Source organism: Macaca fascicularis, chromosome 6 (assembly GCF_037993035.2).
Source record: "Macaca fascicularis isolate 582-1 chromosome 6, T2T-MFA8v1.1".
NCBI classification, from domain to species: domain Eukaryota; kingdom Metazoa; phylum Chordata; class Mammalia; order Primates; family Cercopithecidae; genus Macaca; species Macaca fascicularis.
The window spans coordinates 156,236,177-156,254,978 of NC_088380.1; the positions used below are offsets into that span (position 1 = coordinate 156,236,177).

Consider the following 18,802-nt stretch of genomic DNA (forward strand, 5'->3'; position numbering starts at 1 on the left):
TGAATAGGGTAGCGTCTTACCACCCTGGCCGCATGCTTGTTCAGCAATTTCCAGCACTTGGAAACACTGCAAACGGCTTCATATCCCCTATCTCCTAAGATGGTTACAACCAGCTAGAAAGGTGGAGCAGGACTCTTCGTCTGTGTTATAAAAGAGGAAACAATGAGACACGGAGAAGACATAGAGCTAATAATGTAGAGGCTGGACATAACCGAGGTCTTCAAAGCTTCAGTTTTATCTCTTTCATCCCTCTCCAGGAGCTGGGCCCTGGTCCTGATGCTGAGGACCCGAGGCGCGCACACCTGCGCCGGGCAAGAATGAACCAGCCAATAAGGAACCCGCATGCAGGGGGTTGAACGAGGAAGCTGCCAATGAGAGAGCCTATCCCGAGAGAGATGGAGCTAATGAGGGCTTCGTGCTGGAGAGGGACGGCGGCTCGGCCAATGCGGGGCTGGGTCTGGCGCGGCAGGAAGGCGGGACTGCCAGTGGGGCGTCGGGGCGGGGCGGAGAGGCGAGCGCCAACCCGCGAGCGCCCGAACCCAGCGTGCTGCCCGCTCGCCGCCCGCCATGGCCCGCGCAGCACCGCTGCTCGCCGCGCTGACCGCGCTCCTCGCCGCCGCCGCTGCTGGCGGAGATGCCCCGCCGGGCAAAATCGGTGCGGGAAGGACGCGGTGGGGTTCCCATTTGGGGAGGGCTGGCGGGTTCTCAGTTCTCAGCTAGGTGGAGGTAGAGGAGGGCAGCTGGGTGAGGGAGGGGTCCTCGGGAGAGGAGCTGGGTGGAGGAGAGGCGCCGAAGGGGACGCGGCAGGGAAGGTCCTGATGGGGCCGGGGCATGGCATGTGAAGAGGGCCACCTAGGACAGAAAAGAGGCCTAGGCAGGACTGGCCGCGGATCTCACAGAGATGTCCAGGGTCGCTGAGCATCTGTCATGGACCTAGCTGTTTGCTAGGCCCCCGGGTGACAGAGGACAGAGAGGCTGGGCGATGGCCTTCACAGAGGTTGGTTGAGGGCTCTCTGTGTAGCAGACGTGGTGCTCTAGTTCCTGCTGAGGGAAGAGCCCTCACAGTACAGGGAAGTCCGTGCTGAGCTGAGGAAGTACAGTGCATGCAGAGGAGGGGCGCTTCACCCTGTCTTTGCGGCCCCAGGGGTGCTTCCTGGAAGTAACGTGTAAGCCAAACCCCGCCTCCGCCCCCCGCCTCCCCCCCACCCAGGTGGATAGGAGACAGTCCCGACAGAGACAGAACACAAGGTCTGCTGGAGATTTGCTGACAGAACGGGGAACTTTTAACAACAGTCTTTTTGTTTATTGTGCGTGTGGTTTCCCCAATACTTTATTTTGAAAATGTTCACAAGTACAGCAAGAATTTTATAGTGGTCATCTGTATACCCACCACCTACATTCTGCCATTAACTGCTACTATACTTGCTGTGTCACATAACTATCACGCACCGTTCTAGACACCCACGAATCCATCCTACATTTTGATGCATCTCCAAATAAATTGCAGACATCAGGACACCTCACTAAATACTTCATCGTGCATATCATTGACTAGAGTTTCATATGTGTTTACAGTTGCTTATTTTTCCTCCCTCAACGATTGTCATTTTAACTACATGACTCGTGAAGATTTTCAAGTCCCTCACACATAATATTCCCACAGACAGAAATACTGGGCCTCAGGGTGGGAGGACAAAGACCCTACTCCACTAGGCCACCCTCCATGCACCCCAGTTGGCAGGAGTGCCTGGAACATCTCATAGAAGCATCACAAACTTACAGGGTCCAGTGCAGTGCTAAAGCTTCTTGTGTAGCAGAACCACAGCCCAGGCATACAGGGTTAAGAAGACTGAAGCATGCCAGAAACCAGTTTGAGACTGAGAGATGAGGGCTTGCCAAGAAAAGGGAATCCTGAGGCTAGAGTAGCCAGAGAAGCCCTCATGGAGAAGGTGGAGTTTGAGCCAGGCTTTGAAGGATGTGGAAGAGTTAGGCGGGCAGTATCCATGGGTGACCATGTGTTCTCTCTCTGTCCTTAAATCATTTGAATACAGTGTGGCTAGGGGTAAGCAGAGTGTGCTGTGGGAATATGCAGGGCACTCCCCGTTTTCTTGGGAACAGGCAACAGGACAAGACATTTCTCACCATTGGGGAAGGGGCAGGACCTCCACCCAGCAGAATTGTGGCAACATGGAGCTTGGGACACTTGGCAATGCCACGCTGCCCTTTACCTTTCTAGATTTTCCTCAGCCCTCTGACGGGAGCCTCTGTTCACCTTGGTGGTTTGGACTCTACCCACAACAAGAATGCGGATTCCTGTTAGGATGGCTTAATCCTTGTGCTCCTGCAGGATCAAATCCGAGAACCCCCATGTGGCATCAGGACCCTCTAAACCCACCCATGTAGTTCCACATGCTGCCCCTCTCATGCTGATCTCTTTGCAGAGTGTGCGTGTCCTCTCACTGATAAAGCTGATTGTCCTCCAGCATCTTGCATCTTGCATGAAATCTTGTTTCCCCGAGAAGCCTGTGTCCCCACACCCTCTGGGGCAGAATTCACTCTTCCTCTTCAGGACTCCCTGGAACCCTGTTGCACTTCATCATGGGTTGTCCTAGCTAATTGTGTGCAGGAGTCTGTCTGCCCAATCCTTGCTGGGCTGCTGGGGGACAAAAGCCTATTGGATTTTTCTTTGTGCCCCAGGACATCTTACTGTAAATTAGAGAATGGGTGTCAGTTGTGTTAAATGAGCTGGTTCACAATGAAGTGGTGTCTTCTGCTTCCTGATCTTGGGCAGCTTCTAGGCCTTAATATCAATTTCTCTGAAAAAAATGGGTAATTTGGGACTCTTTGCACATGGAGGGGATGGGAGCACAGTGGTTAAGATAAAAAGGTTATGTGCTGTCTTGGAAGTGGCTTTGTAAGTACTGAGAGAGGAAGTGGTTTATTCTTTCAACACAGAAAAAATACTTCATGAACTCTACTGTCTGCCAGGATCTGGGGACATAGTGACCATGTGCACTCTCTCTCTGTCCTTAAATAACTTGACTACAGTACGGCTAAGCAGAGTGTGCTGTGGGAATATACAGGAGGAACACCTGACTCCCCTCAGGTGGGACAGTGAAGCCAAGTTATAGGTGACATCTGAGGGCTGTTGAAGCCAGTGAGACACAGGGTAATGGCACTCCTATCAAAGGGAACAGCTTGGGCTGTTCTCCCAGGATGGGAGAACAAAGCTATGCACCCACAATAAGAGAAGCCTAGACAGACGAGAAGGTGGCATCTTGGGAGGGTAGGGCAGGAAGTGGAATAAGTAAGCAGAGGCCAGATCATAGAGAACCTGGTGCTGTCTGAGGATTGCCTGTGACTTCCTGGCAGGAGCTGGTACTCTGTGGGTCCGAATGGGTCCAGTAAAGGACAAATTACACCAGATTTATTTCATTTTCTTTTTGGGTAAGGCCTCTGGACTGTCTGATGAGAAGAAAGTGGTGTTTCAGATACATGGTTGGCAAAAATTATAGGTAGGGTGGTAGTCCAGTTCAGTAGCTTCATAGCTAGTTTACAGTTTTCTCACAGGACTGTTTAATGATTAGTGTCAGGCCAGGCACAGTGTTTAATGCCTGTAATTCCAGAACTTTGGGAGGCCAAGGCGGGAGGATCACTTGAGCTCAGGGGTTCAAGACCAGCCTGGACAACATGGTGAAACCTCATCTCTACGAAAAATATGTTGGGCATGGTGGCAGGTGCCTGTAGTCTCAGCTGCTTGGGAGCCTGGAAGGTTTGCAGTGAGCCAATATGCCACTGCACTGCAGCCTGGGCAACAGAGCCAGATCCTATTTCAAAAAAAACAACAAGATTGATGTCTGTCCAGGCAGTGGTTTCCTAGCAGCACCTCCAAGCACTGTCCCATGAAACATTTTTGTCAGTGATTTGGATGAGAATACTGATGGCATGTAAACCAAGTTTGCAAATAACAGGAAGGCAGGAGGTACAGTAAAGACAGTGCATGATAAGACCCAAAAAAACTGAAACTTTGTAACAAGAATTCAAACTGGAGTATAGTGTCCTATAGGGTAATGAGCAATCCATCATAGGGTACATTCCAGTCTTTTTTTTTTTTTTAAGAGGGAGTTTTGCTCTTGTTGCCCAGGCTGGAGTGTAACGGCACAATCTCGGCTCACCGTAACCTCTGCCTCCCAGGTTCAAGCGAGTCTCCTGCCTCAGCCTCCCAAGTAGCTGGGATTGCAGGCATGCGCCACCACACCCAGCTAATTTTGTATTTTTAGTAGAGACAGGGTTGGTCAGGCTGGTCTCGAACTCTCGACTTCAGGTGATCTGCCCCCGCCTCAGCCTTCCAAAGTGTTGTGATTACAGGTGTGAACCACACGTCTGGCAGATGCATTCCAGTCTTCACAAACACAGACACAGAGATGATTTAAGTGTCCAGTGGTAGGTTGGACTAGACCAGGAGTTGGTATGCTTTTTCTGTAAATGGCCAGAGAGTAAATATTTTAGGCTTTTGAGGTCATGAAGTCTCTGTTGCAGCTACTCAACTCTGCCTAAAATGAAAACAGTCATAGACAGTAATTGAAAGAGCAACATGACTGTGTTTCAATAAAACTTTAGTTTGCAAAAACAGACTTCTGCCTGGATTTGGCTTGCAGGCTGTAGTTTGCCAATCCCTGGATTAAGGCATGGTTTCCAAACACTGATCACTGAACAGAACTGGTCAGTAACTTTTAACGATTCATAGTGAAATAAGAAAATTAGAAGCAAGATAGTAAGTTTTATATAAAACTAAATTTATTCTCTTTAATTGGTCATCCTGACTTTCAGTATTCTTTGCTGGTCTTTTGCTACTGAAATACCTTTTTCTTTATGAAATGAAGGTATAGTAGGCGGCGGTTTTCAGGTTTGCCTTTGCTTATTAATAGCTCTACTGACAACTCAGTCTGCAGATTTCCTTTTGGAAATGTCATAAGCCTATGAAATTTAAGCACCTGGGAACCACCAGTGCAGGAGGATACAGTGTGAACTGCAGCCTCTCACTCTCATGTTCTGTCTCTCTCCTTCCCTACCTCCCGGGCCTGCTGACAGCGGTGGTTGGGGCCGGGATCGGGGGCTCTGCCGTGGCCCATTTCCTCCAGCAACACTTTGGACCTCGGGTGCAGATCGATGTGTACGAGAAGGGAACCGTGGGTGGCCGCCTGGCCACCATCTCAGTCAACAAGCAGCACTACGAGAGCGGGGCTGCCTCCTTCCACTCCCTGAGCCTGCACATGCAGGACTTCGTCAAGCTGCTGGGTGAGTGGTCAGTCCTGGGGCTCCAGTGCCCAGTGCCCTGGGGCTGGTGACAGCACTGGGCCCTTCTCAGACTTCCCAGACCATCAAGGCCAGAAGGTCATGTGGCCCAATCTCCTCATTTTACAGATGGAGCAACAGAGACAAGAGAGGGGAAGGAACTTGCCTGAGGTTACACAGTGAGTTAGTTGCAGAGCCGGGATTAGAACTCAGCTTTGACTCGTAGGCCGGTTTCTTTCCCTGTCAATTTGCTGCCTCTAAATAATTGTGATTATATCACCTTCCACATGCTGGTGCTTGCTGGGCACCTTCTGAGTGGTAGGTAGGCATTACCTTAGATCCCCCCTACCAACCTGCAAGATGAGCATTATGTCTCCTCTTAAGGCAACTGAGGCTCAGAAAATGTATAGATTTAAGCTAAAGCCATTACAGCAAGAAAGGTGGGATTCAGACCCAGCAGCATCTGTCAAATACACATTCTGTTTGATGCAGAAACTCCACTTCTCAGAAGTGATGCTACACGTGGTCTTACAGATGTGCACAGTAGCATAGATACCAAGTTATTCATTACAGCATTGTTTGTGATAGCAGAAGGCTGAAAGTATCCTGCCTATCCACTAGGACCTGGGGTTAAACAAATTACTGTATAACTACACAATAGGCTGTTCAGCAGTCAGAATGGGGAAGTCTTTATGCCCAGATATAGGACAATCTCCAAGATATAGTGTATTGTTAAAGTGGAGAGCAGTGTGTGTGGTATGTGGGCGTGGGGAAGGGACAAGTCATAACAGCTCTATCTGTATTTAGGAGTCCACTGCTCTGTCAAGTTGCAGAGTACAGGATGGCTGTAAGGAGCTAGGATAACTTCAGTGTGATCTCAGGGCCCAAGGCCACCATCTCAGAGCAAGCCCAGTGGCTCTCAGCCCCTGGACATTCTGGGATAAAATCTGAATTTCCCTCACTTGTGGATCCTCTTGGGGGAAAAAAATGTAAAATGTCCCATTATTTTCATTTTCATTTTTTTTATTGACTAGGTAGTCCAGACATTTTCCCAGTGCATCTGTTTACTGTTTATAAACAAGCAGCACAAATGAGCAAACCATAGTGTTTACGTTTCCTTTAATGGAGCAGTCCATTTGCGTCAAGAAGGCCCCAAGTCTTGGGGGGAACCTGAGGGGCTCCTCTGTGTCTCTGCAGGGCTGAGGCACCGGCGCGAGGTGGTGGGCAGGAGCGCCATCTTCGGTGGGGAGCATTTCGTGCTAGAGGAGACCGACTGGTACCTGCTGAACCTCTTCCGCCTCTGGTGGCACTACGGCATCAGCTTCCTGAGGCTGCAGATGTGGGTGGAGGAGGTCATGGAGAAGTTCATGAGGTAGGGCTGGCAGAGCTGTGGGGATGGCGTTCCAGGGGGACCAAGAAGAGGTGGGGGAGGAACCAGCCTGACTGTACATTGTGAAAAAGGAAAAGGTCCTTGCAGAATTGAGCCAGCACAATTCAGTGCAGGCTCAGAGCAAGCCCCTGGCGTGAGGAATGGCCGTATTTCGTCCAGTAATGGTCTCCCTAATATTGTCACACTGACACTCATTTTCTTACCCTCTACTACACTGATGCTAATAAAAGCGTGGGTTGCAAACTCAGTCACTTAACAAGAGCTGAACTGGGATGTGAGTCATTGAATCAGCAGGTGGAAAAGAGCAGAACAAGGTCCCCTCTGAAGGAGGCAGCCAGCCCTCCACGGCAGCCATCTGCAGCCAGCCGTGTACAATGCCCACCTCCTGTGGCTAGATCTACTCACTTTTCAGAAGAAGCTAGAAATCCAGAGTTGTGTGTGAAAGCTTTCAGTTTTTCAACGTTTGCAACCAATTCATCTTGTAAGCCAAATGAAACACATCTGTAGGGCAGATGCAGTCTGTGGACCACTCATTTGCAAATTTTGTTGTCCTCATTTTTCCATCTAGAATAAACACCTTTCTTCACCACTCCTCCTATCCTTGGGCTCCAGCCCCCTCCCCATCACCTTTGGTCCCAGATATGGAGGGCAAGTGGTCTGTTCTCTCCCTGTTCATTCACTCACCAAGCTGTCACTTCACCTTTCCCCAAAGTCCCTCCCAAAGGTGCTCACTGCTTCTAGCCTAAGCTGCAGGGGCTGCTCCCCGGACCCCATCACTGTCTGCCTCCCTTCAGTGTCAGACACTCAAGTGTGCCATGTGCCCTCCTTCCCTGGTTCCTGGCATTTCTCCACTCCCTTCCCATTCTGTAACTCTGCTGTTCATAGCACTTCTTCCTTACATTCTCCAGATGTCACCCGAAGCTTATTTCCGTACCTCTCTTTCTGATGTTTTTCTCCCTTGTCAATTATATCCAGACCAATAATGTTGACTTCTGCGTTTTATGGGAGATGACTTCTCCCTCTCTGCCCTAGTTTCCTCTTCACTTCCAGACCCACATTTCTACTTTCTGGATACTCCATCTGGTGTCCTGTTGATAACCAAACTCAACATATTTACAAAAGAAGCCCTAGAATGGGCAACAATTCAAAGGCCTGCCAGTCAGGAAATTCATCAGTGGTTCCAATCCATGCTAGTGAGATTGCATGACTGATAGAGCGACAGGACATGAGCCTGGGGGTGAGTGGGAGCCCTGTCAGATCAAGCCAGAAGAGAGGACAGGCTGGACTGGCAGAGAAGGTGACAGTGTCGGCATGAAGTTGCAATGTGCCATCGGGTCCTAGAAGCTGTGGCACAGCCGATGCTGTTGGAGAAGGAGATGTGTCAGCAGGGGTGGGCCGTAGCCCACAGCCTGGCAGTCCCAGCTGGGTGAAGAAAGGGTTATGAACTATGACCTCAGGCAGGGAGTGGCTCAGAGCAGTGATACAGTTGTTATGCAGCATAGCCGTGATGTAAAGCCAGGCCTAGAAGGATTCCATACCTCCACACTCCCTTTAGGTGGGGCAGGCCTGCCACAGTCAGAGAACAGGTGCCAGGGAACATAACCAGCCTTCTCTCCCACTGCTCCATGTAGAGGAAGTCATGGGTTCCTGGTGGGCCTCCCAGGCACTGTGACCCAGGGGCAGGTGGTCAGGCAGAAAGCCTTCCTGCACAAGGACTCCAGTTCTATGTGTCTTCTAGGATCTATAAGTACCAGGCCCATGGCTATGCCTTCTCGGGTGTGGAAGAGCTGCTCTACTCGCTGGGGGAGTCCACCTTTGTCAACATGACCCAGCACTCTGTGGCGGAGTCCCTGCTGCAGGTGGGCGTCACGCAGCGCTTTATTGATGATGTCGTTTCCGCTGTCCTGCGGGCCAGCTATGGCCAGTCAGCAGCGATGCCCGCCTTTGCAGGTGAGCGTCCAGCCCTTGACCTACCCACCTGCTCCGCCTCCACCCAAGGTGCTCAGAATGGACGGGGGATCCCCATGATAACCTCGCCTTTATCCAGCTCATTACAGTTACGTAGGCACTCTGCTACCCCATCCTATCTGATTCTGGCACTGGCCGTGAATTGGCAGGAGATAGTATCACCCCACTTCACAGACAGTAAAAGCAGGGCTCAGATCACAGGTCCAGTGTGTTTCTACCACTCCCAATTGCCTCAATCCTTTGCATGCGTGTAAATGTTAGAGCTGAGATAATGCTCTGCTCTCTACACTTTGGTTTCAAGAACTGCCGTGTTGAGGCCTTTGAGCCACTGTTAGAGCACCTCCTCTTCCCAGCTCTTCATGGGGGTGGCTGGGCCTGTGTGTAGCTCACTGTCTGCTAGCACACACCACAAGAGTGGAGAACTCAGGCTTCACAAGAGCAGGAATCCTTGTCTGTTGTTCCCTGATATGTCGCAAACACAGAACAGTGCCTAAGTCATACTAGGCACTCAGGATATTTTTGTTAAATGGATGCAAAGGTTTACAATAACAAGCACCTCCCTTGTACCCTCGATACTGTTCATCTGGCTCTGTACATGCTGGCTCCTTCTCAGCCTTCAGGCCCTGCCTCAGTGTCCCCTCAGTGTGGCTTCTCTGCTCACTCTTTCAGTATCTTGTGTGTCTCCTTCACAGCGTTTTTGTGTAGAGATATATAGAATTCACATACCACATAATTCACCCATTTAAATGGCACAATTCAGTGGTGTTTAGCACGTTCGGAGTTCTGAAACCATCACCACAGTCAATTTTAGGACATTTTTATCATTCCAAAAAGAAACCTCTTGCCCTTTAGCCCTCAATTCCCCAACACCCCCCAGCCTCCCAGCCCTGGGCAGCTACGGATCTGCTTTCTGTTTCTGTGGATTTGCCTAGTCTGGGCATTCTGCATAGAATAGACCTCACAATATGTGGTCTGTGGGAGCTGGCTTTCATTGAGCACAGTGTCTTCCCCGCATAGCGCTATGCACTTCGTTGTACTTGCTCGTATGTTTGCCATCTCCCCACACCCATGGTTGGGAGAGTTTTGCTCTGGCAGGGAGGCACCGTCGAATAGTACTGGACTCCCCAGCCCCCCTGCCCCATGGCCCTGACAACCTATCAGCACCCCCTTCCCGCTTTGCCCAGGAGCCATGTCACTAGCCGGGGCCCAAGGCAGCCTGTGGTCTGTGGAAGGAGGCAATAAGCTGGTTTGTTCCGGTTTGCTGAAGCTCACCAAGGCCAATGTGATCCATGCCACAGTGACCTCCGTGACCCTGCACAGCACAGGTGAGTAGCCAGGGCAGGAGCGGGCAGGTGTGCCATTCCCAGCGAGTGGACAGACACTTCTGCCTCCTTTGTACCTCAGCTCTGGTCTGTGATCCCCCTGGGGAGTATGTCCGAAAAAGCATTGAGAAGCCCCAACCTGGCCAGGTGACACTAGAGGGTGCTGTTTTCCCAATTCAAATGTCAGAGCCAGAAAACTGAGACTTCTATCAACCCAGCCTTTTTCTGTTGACCAATGAGGACTTTGAATGATAACCTTGCCCAAGCCTCCCAGCTGGCCAGCGGCAGAAGCAGAGCGGAAACTGAGTCTCCTGACTCCATGCCCCTTGCTTCCTCTGTAGCCGCATCAGCATGGAGAGGCCAGGACCCACCATCTAGACAGCCCTGCTGCACCCGGAGTAGAACCTCAATGCTGGGCCCCAGTAGGGAGTTCAGTGGGTAGAAGCCAAAGGAAAGTTGACTTTTGTGCTCTTTTGTTTCCAGAGGGGAAAGCCCTGTACCAGGTGGCGTATGAGAATGAGGTAGGCAACAGCTCTGACTTCTATGACATCGTGGTCATTGCCACCCCCCTGCACCTGGACAACAGCAGCAGCAACTTAACGTTTGCAGGCTTCCACCCGCCCATTGATGACCTGCAGGGCTCTTTCCAGCCCACCGTCGTCTCCTTGGTCCACGGCTACCTCAACTCTTCCTACTTCGGTTTCCCAGACCCTAAGCTTTTCCCATTTGCGAACATCCTTACCACAGATTTCCCCAGCTTCTTCTGCACTCTGGACAACATGTGCCCTGTCAACATCTCTGCCAGCTTCCGGCGAAAGCAGCCCCAGGAGGCAGCTGTTTGGCGAGTCCAGTCCCCTAAGCCACTCTTTCGGACCCAGCTAAAGACCCTCTTCCGTTCCTATTACTCAGTACAGACAGCTGAGTGGCAGGCCCATCCCCTCTATGGCTCCCGCCCCACGCTCCCGAGGTTCGCACTCCATGACCAGCTCTTCTACCTCAATGCCCTGGAGTGGGCGGCCAGCTCCGTGGAGGTGATGGCCGTGGCTGCCAAGAATGTGGCCTTGCTGGCTTACAACCGCTGGTACCAGGACCTAGACAAGATTGATCAAAAAGATTTGATGCACAAGGTCAAGACTGAACTGTGAGGGCTCTGGGGAGAGCCTGGGAACTTTCATCCCCCACTGAAAATGGATCACACCCCACCGCAGTCCAGGACTGAATAAGCCATGCTCGCCCACCAGGCCTCTTTCTGACCCCTCGTGTATCAAGTGTCTTTTCCCTCCAGTGTGGGTCCAGGTGGCCTACTGTCTGCCTATCTTAAGGGTCCACACGGTGGCTGCTGCTTTTTTTTAAGGGGGAAAGTAAGAAAAGGGAAGGAAATCCAAGCCAGTATATTTGTTTTATTTATTTCTTTTTAAGAAGAAAAAAGTTCGTCTTCACAAGGTGCTTCAGACTTGGTTTTTTAGCTAGAAACCAGAAGACTGCGGGAGGGAATGTAAGGCAGAGAACTGTGAGTCTAATTTTATTACTGTTTTTTTCACTACCTACTCCCACAATGGACAATCAGTTGAGGCAAACTACAATAAAACATTTACAACCAGATGGTTACAAATAAAGTAGAAGGGAAGATCAGAAAACCTAAGAAATGATCATAGCTCCTGTTTACTGTGGACTTGCTAGATTTGAGGTACCTAGTTCAGAACTCACTAGTCACCATCTCAAAGCCTGTCAACATCACTGCATATTGGAGGAGATGACTGTGGTAGGACCCAAGGAAGAGACATGTGCCTGAACAGTCGTCACTGTATTTCCAAGCTTCCTGGCAACCAGTGGGAAAAGAGAAACATGCGAGGCTGTAGGAAGAGGGAAGCTTTTCCTTTTCACCTACAGGAATTAACCATTCTCTTCCTTATGCAAAGATTGAGGAATGCAACAATATAAAGAAGACAAGTCCCCAGATGGGTAGGGAGCAGTCATATCTCACCCCTAGATGTTCATTCCAGCAGAAGAAAAAGAAAAGAAGGTGTTGGGGTAGGATTCTTCAGAGATTACCCTGGTACTTTCTCATCAGACACTAGCTTGAAGTAAGAGGAGAATTATGCTTTGCTTTGCTTTTTCTACAAACCCTTAAAAATCACTTGTTTTAGAAAAGAAAGTAAAAGCCCTTTTCATTCCTTTTGGACCTCTTCTTTTCTGTAATGGAAGAGCTAAGTCTTAGGTGTCCAGGGACCAACCACTACATTAGTATCTCCTGGGGAAGGGGAGGGAGCCTTGAGAAAGATGCAGATGCCGAAGTCCTACCAGACTTGCTAAGTCAGGCTTTAGGGAAAGGGCCTGGGTGCCCAGAGTAACAACACTGCCAAATGCATGGGCAAAATACCCTTCCAGTTGGTGGAGGCCCAAACTGGCTCTGAAGTGGTTTTTACTGTGCCAGGGTGATGGTAATGGCTGTGAAAGAAAGTACAAGTAGTATGCACTTATTGATAACTATAGAAATTATGAAACTGACACATCAGTAAGAAGGCTTTTTTTTTTTTTTTGAGACAGAGTTTCATTCTTGTTCTCCAGGCCATAGCGCAATGGTGTGATCTTGGCTCACTGCAGTCTCCATCTCCTGGATTCAAGCAATTCTCATGCCTCAGCCTGCCGAGTAACTGGGATTATAGGCACCTGCCACCACACCTGGCTAGTTTTTTGTATTTTTAGTAGAGATGGGGTTTCATCATGTTGGCTGGGCTGGTCTTAAACTCCTAGCCTTGGTGATCCACCCACCCCTGGCCTCCCAAAGTGCTGGGATTATAGATGTGAGCCACCGCCCCCAGCCAACTAAGAAGGCTTTTGATGAAGTAGTAGAAAACATTGACTTAAGCAATAAAAAGTTTTTGTTATCATGGCTTTAAAGTCTAGGCATAGAGCACTGTGTAATCTCACAGTTCCGTGATTTGTCTCGTGGTCAAAGATGGCTGCCAACAGCTCCCAGGAAGAGAAGGTCTTCTCTCATAAGCAATGAACCAGATTTAGGGCTTGGCCAGTTGGACCACCCCTGAACCAATTCCTGTGGTCAAGGGAATGCTACATGCTGATTGGCTTGGAATTCAGATACAAGACCAGTAACTATGGTGCAGGCAGGGAGGGTGTGAGATTAAGCTGATTGGCTTAGAGCAGTCAGGTCCTATCCCTGGAGCAGAAGTGGTCTCACCCAAACTTCAAGGTCAAAGGGGGAAAGGGTATGGGAGAGAGAGAGGCACAATGTCAGCCACATGCAAATGGGGCTCTCAAGTCCAGTGAAATCAAAGCGTGTAATGGCATCTTTTCATGGTCTGTTTGAGGATGGCATGCACTGTCATGGTGTAATTAATAATTGATATTGACCCAGCACTGGACAATACAAAACGTATCCCTGATAACTACCCCCTCCCTTGCATCCCTACAGAGAATATGTGCACAGAAGACACAAATCAAGGCAGTTAACATTCGATCCTCAGTCCTTGGCTGGGCTTTGGCTCCACGCCCAAGCATGACTGCATTGGAACTGGCTATGTCCTTCAGAAACGTCCTTTACCTGAATAGGCCCAAACAGCTCAGAACCAAAGCCAGCCAAAATGCCCACACTCCCTGCCTCCCCAAGCCCAAACCTGATTCCTTGGAGGCAGGGAGGAAAGGACAGATTCCAGAAATGAGAACCAACAGGAAGCCTTTGCCCTGGGGCTCACCCCAGCCTTCTCAGGCCTGGACATAAGCCCCCAGCAGCTCACGGACCCCTGGAAGAAGAGAGCATTTGCAAAGACAGCCAAACAAAACAGGAAAAGGGCCATGCATCCTCAGTCTTGGATGCAGCGTAGTAGACGTTTAATACCCTTCATGGGAACTCTGCCTCCAGGAGCAAGTGACCCAAGCAAAATTTGGGGGATAAGGGGCAGCTGTAGAGGGTAGAATGGGGGTGGGTGATTGGCAGTGGCGGACCAGGGAAGTTGGTAAGGAATTCTTTGCTCTGACCCACCTATGAAGGCATAATAGAGGGAAGCAGGAGGCAGATCTTGGGCTCCCCCTAGAGGCGTCTGTGCACTCATTCACCAAACACCGCGCCCCTATGCGCACTGGACACTGCCAGGTGCTGGAGGTGCAGCGCTGAGCAAGGGATAAGGCCCCTGTCTTGTGGAGTGCGAGCTTCTCGCTAGAGGAAGCAAACATGAAACACACTGAGACTCAGACCAAAGGAAGTTCCAGGGTGCTGTGTAGAGCCAGCTCTCCAACGGATCTGAGCTTCCTGCTGCTGCCTTTAAACTGGGAGCATGGGAAGAGCCAGCTGGGACTCAGAGCTCCGCCAGTGGCCATCCCAGCCACTAAGGCTAAGCTTTTAAGTCACAGAATGGTAAGCCTGGAAAAGACCCTGGAGATCCCCAAATCCCATTTGTTCATTTCACAGATGAGGAATCTAAAGCCCAGAAAGAGGAAAAGGCATCATCCGTATGAAGCTAGCTGGTGTTTATGGAGCATCTGGGGGCTCCTGATGCTTGGGTAGAAGTAAGACACCCCCCTCCTACCACAATGAGGGGTTTCCCCACCAGCCCCTAGGCCCCAGAGCACCTAGGGTCTCCCAGGACTACAAGCAACCCTCCTGCAGCTCAATTCTTCCCACACCCTCACCCCACAGAAAGGGCTTGGAAGCTGTGGGCCCTTCATGTGGGGCTGAAGTCTTAAGACCTGGAGAGCAGCCCCAAGGGTGGAGAAGCGGCTGCTGAAGGGATCAGCATGCGCTAGCACAGGAAGTCTGTTTTCCATGTGTCTGGAACCCAGCCGAAGCTTCCTGAGGTAATTTTAACCAGTATCCACTCTAGAACAATACCAAAAAAGGTAAGTTACTTACCACCCCAGGCAGGCACATACCTAATCATTGGCCTTTCATGAATTAGACCCTTAAGATGTTCAGAGCTAAAACTGCTTTAAGCACTAAAGTTAGAGCAGCCAAGCCAAGTATTCCTGTCCTGGGCCATTGGCCCTTTTATTAAAGCTAACTCTAAAGTGCTAGCTATTCTTACCCTCAGAATATAGTCTGAGCCCCTCAGCTGTCTTGTGGGAGAGAAGGTATTTTTAGGCCCTAGAACAGCTGATTTGGGATTTGCTGCAGGGGTTAGAGGGCCCAGGGGGAGGATTGAATTGCTAGGGGACAAAGGGGGAAGTGGGGAATTGCATCCAGGGGTCACGAGTCAGCACAGCACGGACTTTAGGATATATCAGTCCACACTGCTGTTTTTGGCTTTTTTTTTTTTTTTTTTTTTTTTAACAGTCTCACTCTGTCACCTAGGGTGGAGTGCAGTGGCACTGTCATGGCTAACTGCAGCCTCAACCTCCCTAGGCTCAAGTGATCCTTCCACCTCAGCCTCTCTAAGAGCTGGGACTACAGGCTCGTGCCACCATGCTGGCCTAATTTTTGTATTTTTTTGTAGAGACGAGGTTTTGCCATGTTTCCCAGGCTGGTCTCAAATTCCTGAGGCTCAAGAAATCCGCCTGCCTCAGCTTCCCGAAGTGCTGTTATGACAGGAGTAAGCCAGCACACTGCCATTTTTGATCAGCAGAGTATCTTAATATAAGCCAGTGTCCAGACCAGCAGCACCAGCATCACCTGGAAACAATCATTTATATATTAAAAATGCAAGAAAAACACTGCAAAAAAATGCAAAGTATCAGCCTCCACCTGAATCAGAACCTCTAGATGTGGGGCCCCGCAAGCTGTTTTAACAGTCCCTCCAGGAGATTCTGATGCTCCCAGGAGATTTGGACAGGGCTGGAAGAAAGAATGATGACACTTCTCAACTTAAGAGTGTCTGTTCAAAACCAGGAATCCTCAGCTCCGAAAAAGTACATACATAAAAATTTCAAGGATGCACAGTCCCAGGTGAAAAGCACCTGCTCTTTGGCAACCTGGAAGCCTTTCTTTGGGTCTAAGTCTGATCTGCAGAGAAATCTCAGAGCTGAAAATACTTCAGATCATCTCCTCCAACCAGAGCAGGCATCTGCTCCATAATACCTTTGAGAAGCTTGGCTTTAACTTGACAATTTCAGAGATGGGGAGCTCCCCGCTTCAAAAGAGCTTGTTTCCAGCGACCCTTAAGTGAGTAGAGTTAGCTCTTGTTAACTCCTACATTGGTTATAGCAACCAAGTCACATTAACATGGTTGCAATATAGACTTACACCCCAAATAAAAGGAAACACATGGGCCGGGTGTGGTGGCTCACTCCTGTAATCCCAACACTTTGGGAGGCTGAGGCGGGCAGAAGTCTGATCTGCAAAGAGGCCCAGGAGTTGAAGGTCAGCCTAGGCAACTGGTGAAACCCCGTATCTACAAACAGGACAAAAATTAGCTTGGTGGAGTGGCACACACCTGTAGTCCCAGCTACTTGAGAGGCTGAGGTGGGAGTATCCCTTGAGCCTGGGGAGGCTGAGGCTGCAGTAAGCTGTGACTGGGCCACTTCCACCCTGGACGACAGAGTAAGACCCTGTCTCAAAATAAATAAATAAAGGAAACACATGATATCCCTAAGTAGTAGAGGTGACCACATTATTTTCTAATAGGCCACCTCAGAACTCAGAGTGATGAAACTCAGAACCTTGGAGAACTCAGAGTGACGAAAAATCTTCCTTTTTTTTTTTTTTTTTTTTTTTTTGAGACGGAGTCTCACTCTGTCGCCCAGACTGGAGTGCAGTGGCGCGATGTCGGCTCACTGCAAGCTCCGCCTCCCGGGTTCACGCCATTCTCCTGCCTCAGCCTCCGGAGTAGCTGGGACTACAGGCGCCCGCCACCACGCCCGGCTAATTTCTTTTTGTATTTTTAGTAGAGACGGGGTTTCACCGTGTTAGCCAGGATGGTCTCGATCTCCTGACCTCGTGATCCGCCCGCCTCGGCCTCCCAAAGTGCTGATATTACAGGCTTGAGCCACCGTGCCCGGCAAAATCCTCCTTTATGTTAATCTGAAATCTACCTCCCAGGAACCTCCTACCCTGACCCTGGTTTTGACTTCGAAGCCACAAGAAGCAAACCCAAAGTCTTGCTTTCAAAAGTCAGTGTTTACTTTTCATAGGCCTCTCTTGGCACAAAGGTGCAGGGAGGATGGTCTCAGGCTGCTGGCCTGGCTTCTGGGCCAGGTGCTTCAGAAGATGCAGGTGCAGCCCACGGCGATGGTCTCCATGACCGCACGCTGGCGGCAAGGCCCTGTGCGGGGCGGTGGCGGGCAGAGGCGGCGGCGCACAGGCACCTGGCTGAACACCGGCACGCTTACCATGCTGCGGTCCTCCTGCATGGTGAAGGGGTTCACACAGCCCAGACACAGGCACCGTGCCTCCGGCAGGTCTGCGGGAATACGGCTGGGGTCGTGGTTGATGCTGTAGGGAGCAGGAGAAAGAGCAGAGCGGAAGGTGATCAAGAAAGGGCCAGTCATCACCCATACCCCACACACCTGCCTTTCCTAATCAAAGTTTTAATTTCCACAGCAAGACTGTGTTGGGCTGGAGGAAAGGCAGTAATCAACTCCGTGTTCCACATGAGGAAACTGAAGATCATGGAAGGCAAGTTGAGAGCCCCAAGGTTATCCAGCTTCAAGGTCACCAGTCACCCAGCTTCCTTCTTTCATGCAGCCAGATGCCCACCCCAGTACTAGGTTATGCTGTGGGGATCGTGAAGTAGCCTAAGGCCTCCCTCTGCCTGCCCCACCCCCACTGTGTTTATATTGTTGGGCAACTTAATCCACGGAAATAAAATGTGGATTATTTTTATTGATGCCTAATTTCCACTGGCAAGGAAGTCAGGAGGTCTGGGTTCTATTCTGACTTAATCTCCATTTATTCAACAGTTACATGCTCACCACATGAGCAGTTCTGTCCTAGATTTTAGGTGTTCACTGATGAACAAAGCAGGCAAGTTCCCTCCTGGTGCTCTCATGGAGCCTCGCATACAGGGACTTGCTTTGTGACTTCGTTTCTGCACCTCGGTTTCCCCATCTACTAAATACGGGACAAGGAAGTGGGTGAACTGGACCTGTGGACATACAGCATTAGCATCACCTTATGCTTGGGAGCTTGCTAGAAATGCAGAATCTCCTAAATCTGAAGCTGCATTGTTTTTGTCAGATCCCTGAGTGATGCATGAGCACAGTCAGATGTGAAAAGCTCCATTCTGGAGGATCTTTACCGACCCTTCCAATGGTCACATTCTGCAGCTGCGCTGTTCAATGCAGTAGCCACTAGTTTCATGTGTCAAATTAATTAGGCTGGGCATGGTGGCTCACGCCTGTAATCTCAGCACTTTGGGAGGCCAAGGCAGGTGGATTGCTTGAGCTTAGGAGTGTGAGACCAGCCTGGGCAACATAGTGAGATCCTGTCTCTGCAAAAAATAAAAAATAAAAAAATTAGCCAGGTATGCAGGTGTATGCCTGTGGTCCCAGCTACTTGGGAGGCTGAGGTGGAAAGATTGCTTGCGCCCAGGAGGCAGAGGCTGCAGTGAGCTGAGACCATGCCACTGTCCTCCAGCCTGGGTGACAGAGTGAGACCCTGTCTCAAACAAAAAATTAAAAAATCAAAGTTCATCCCTCAGTCACAGTAGCCACATGTCAAGTACTCAGTAGGCGCATGAGGCTAGTGGCTACCGTACTGGCTTCACATCATCACAGAAAGTTCTGATGAACAGTGCTATTCTAGAGTCTCAGGGTGTATGTCATGTGGCTGAAAAATCTCTGGCCTGGGTTTGTGAGTGAGGACCTCAGGGTCAACCCATTCCTTCATCTTTGGTCCTTTCTGTGGGTTAGGCACTGAGCAAGGAAGCGGAGCTACAAC

At 50.1% G+C, this 18,802-nt stretch overlaps 2 protein-coding genes across 8 annotated transcripts in view; one reads left to right on the forward strand and one right to left on the reverse strand.

Moving 5' to 3' along the window:
• The first annotated feature begins 257 nt into the window (after positions 1–257).
• Positions 258–12,149, forward strand: PCYOX1L (prenylcysteine oxidase 1 like). 4 transcript variants are annotated; one of them, XM_065546955.2, is made up of 7 exons: positions 258–655; positions 5,092–5,298; positions 5,425–5,474; positions 6,493–6,667; positions 8,424–8,635; positions 9,838–9,978; positions 10,459–12,149. In XM_065546955.2, the coding sequence occupies exons 1-7, from the start codon at positions 372–374 to the stop codon at positions 11,118–11,120; spliced, it is 1,731 nt and encodes a 576-aa protein (XP_065403027.1). In that variant the 5' UTR covers positions 258–371; the 3' UTR covers positions 11,121–12,149. The 4 variants fall into 4 exon arrangements, with proteins under 4 accessions (XP_065403027.1, XP_065403028.1, XP_005558275.1 ...); XM_065546956.2 differs by lacking the exon at positions 9,838–9,978; XM_005558218.3 differs by lacking the exon at positions 5,425–5,474 and having other exon boundaries at positions 536–655.
• Positions 12,150–17,022: 4,873 nt separating this feature from the next.
• IL17B (interleukin 17B) overlaps positions 17,023–18,802 on the reverse strand; it is a 29,719-nt gene continuing 27,939 nt past the window's right edge. For all 4 annotated transcript variants that reach the window (XM_073994560.1, XM_073994561.1, XM_073994559.1 and 1 more), the window contains exon 3: positions 17,023–17,356. In XM_073994560.1, the coding sequence (XP_073850661.1) occupies positions 17,125–17,356 (232 nt within the window). In that variant the 3' untranslated portion in view covers positions 17,023–17,124. The remainder of the gene's footprint in view (positions 17,357–18,802) is intronic.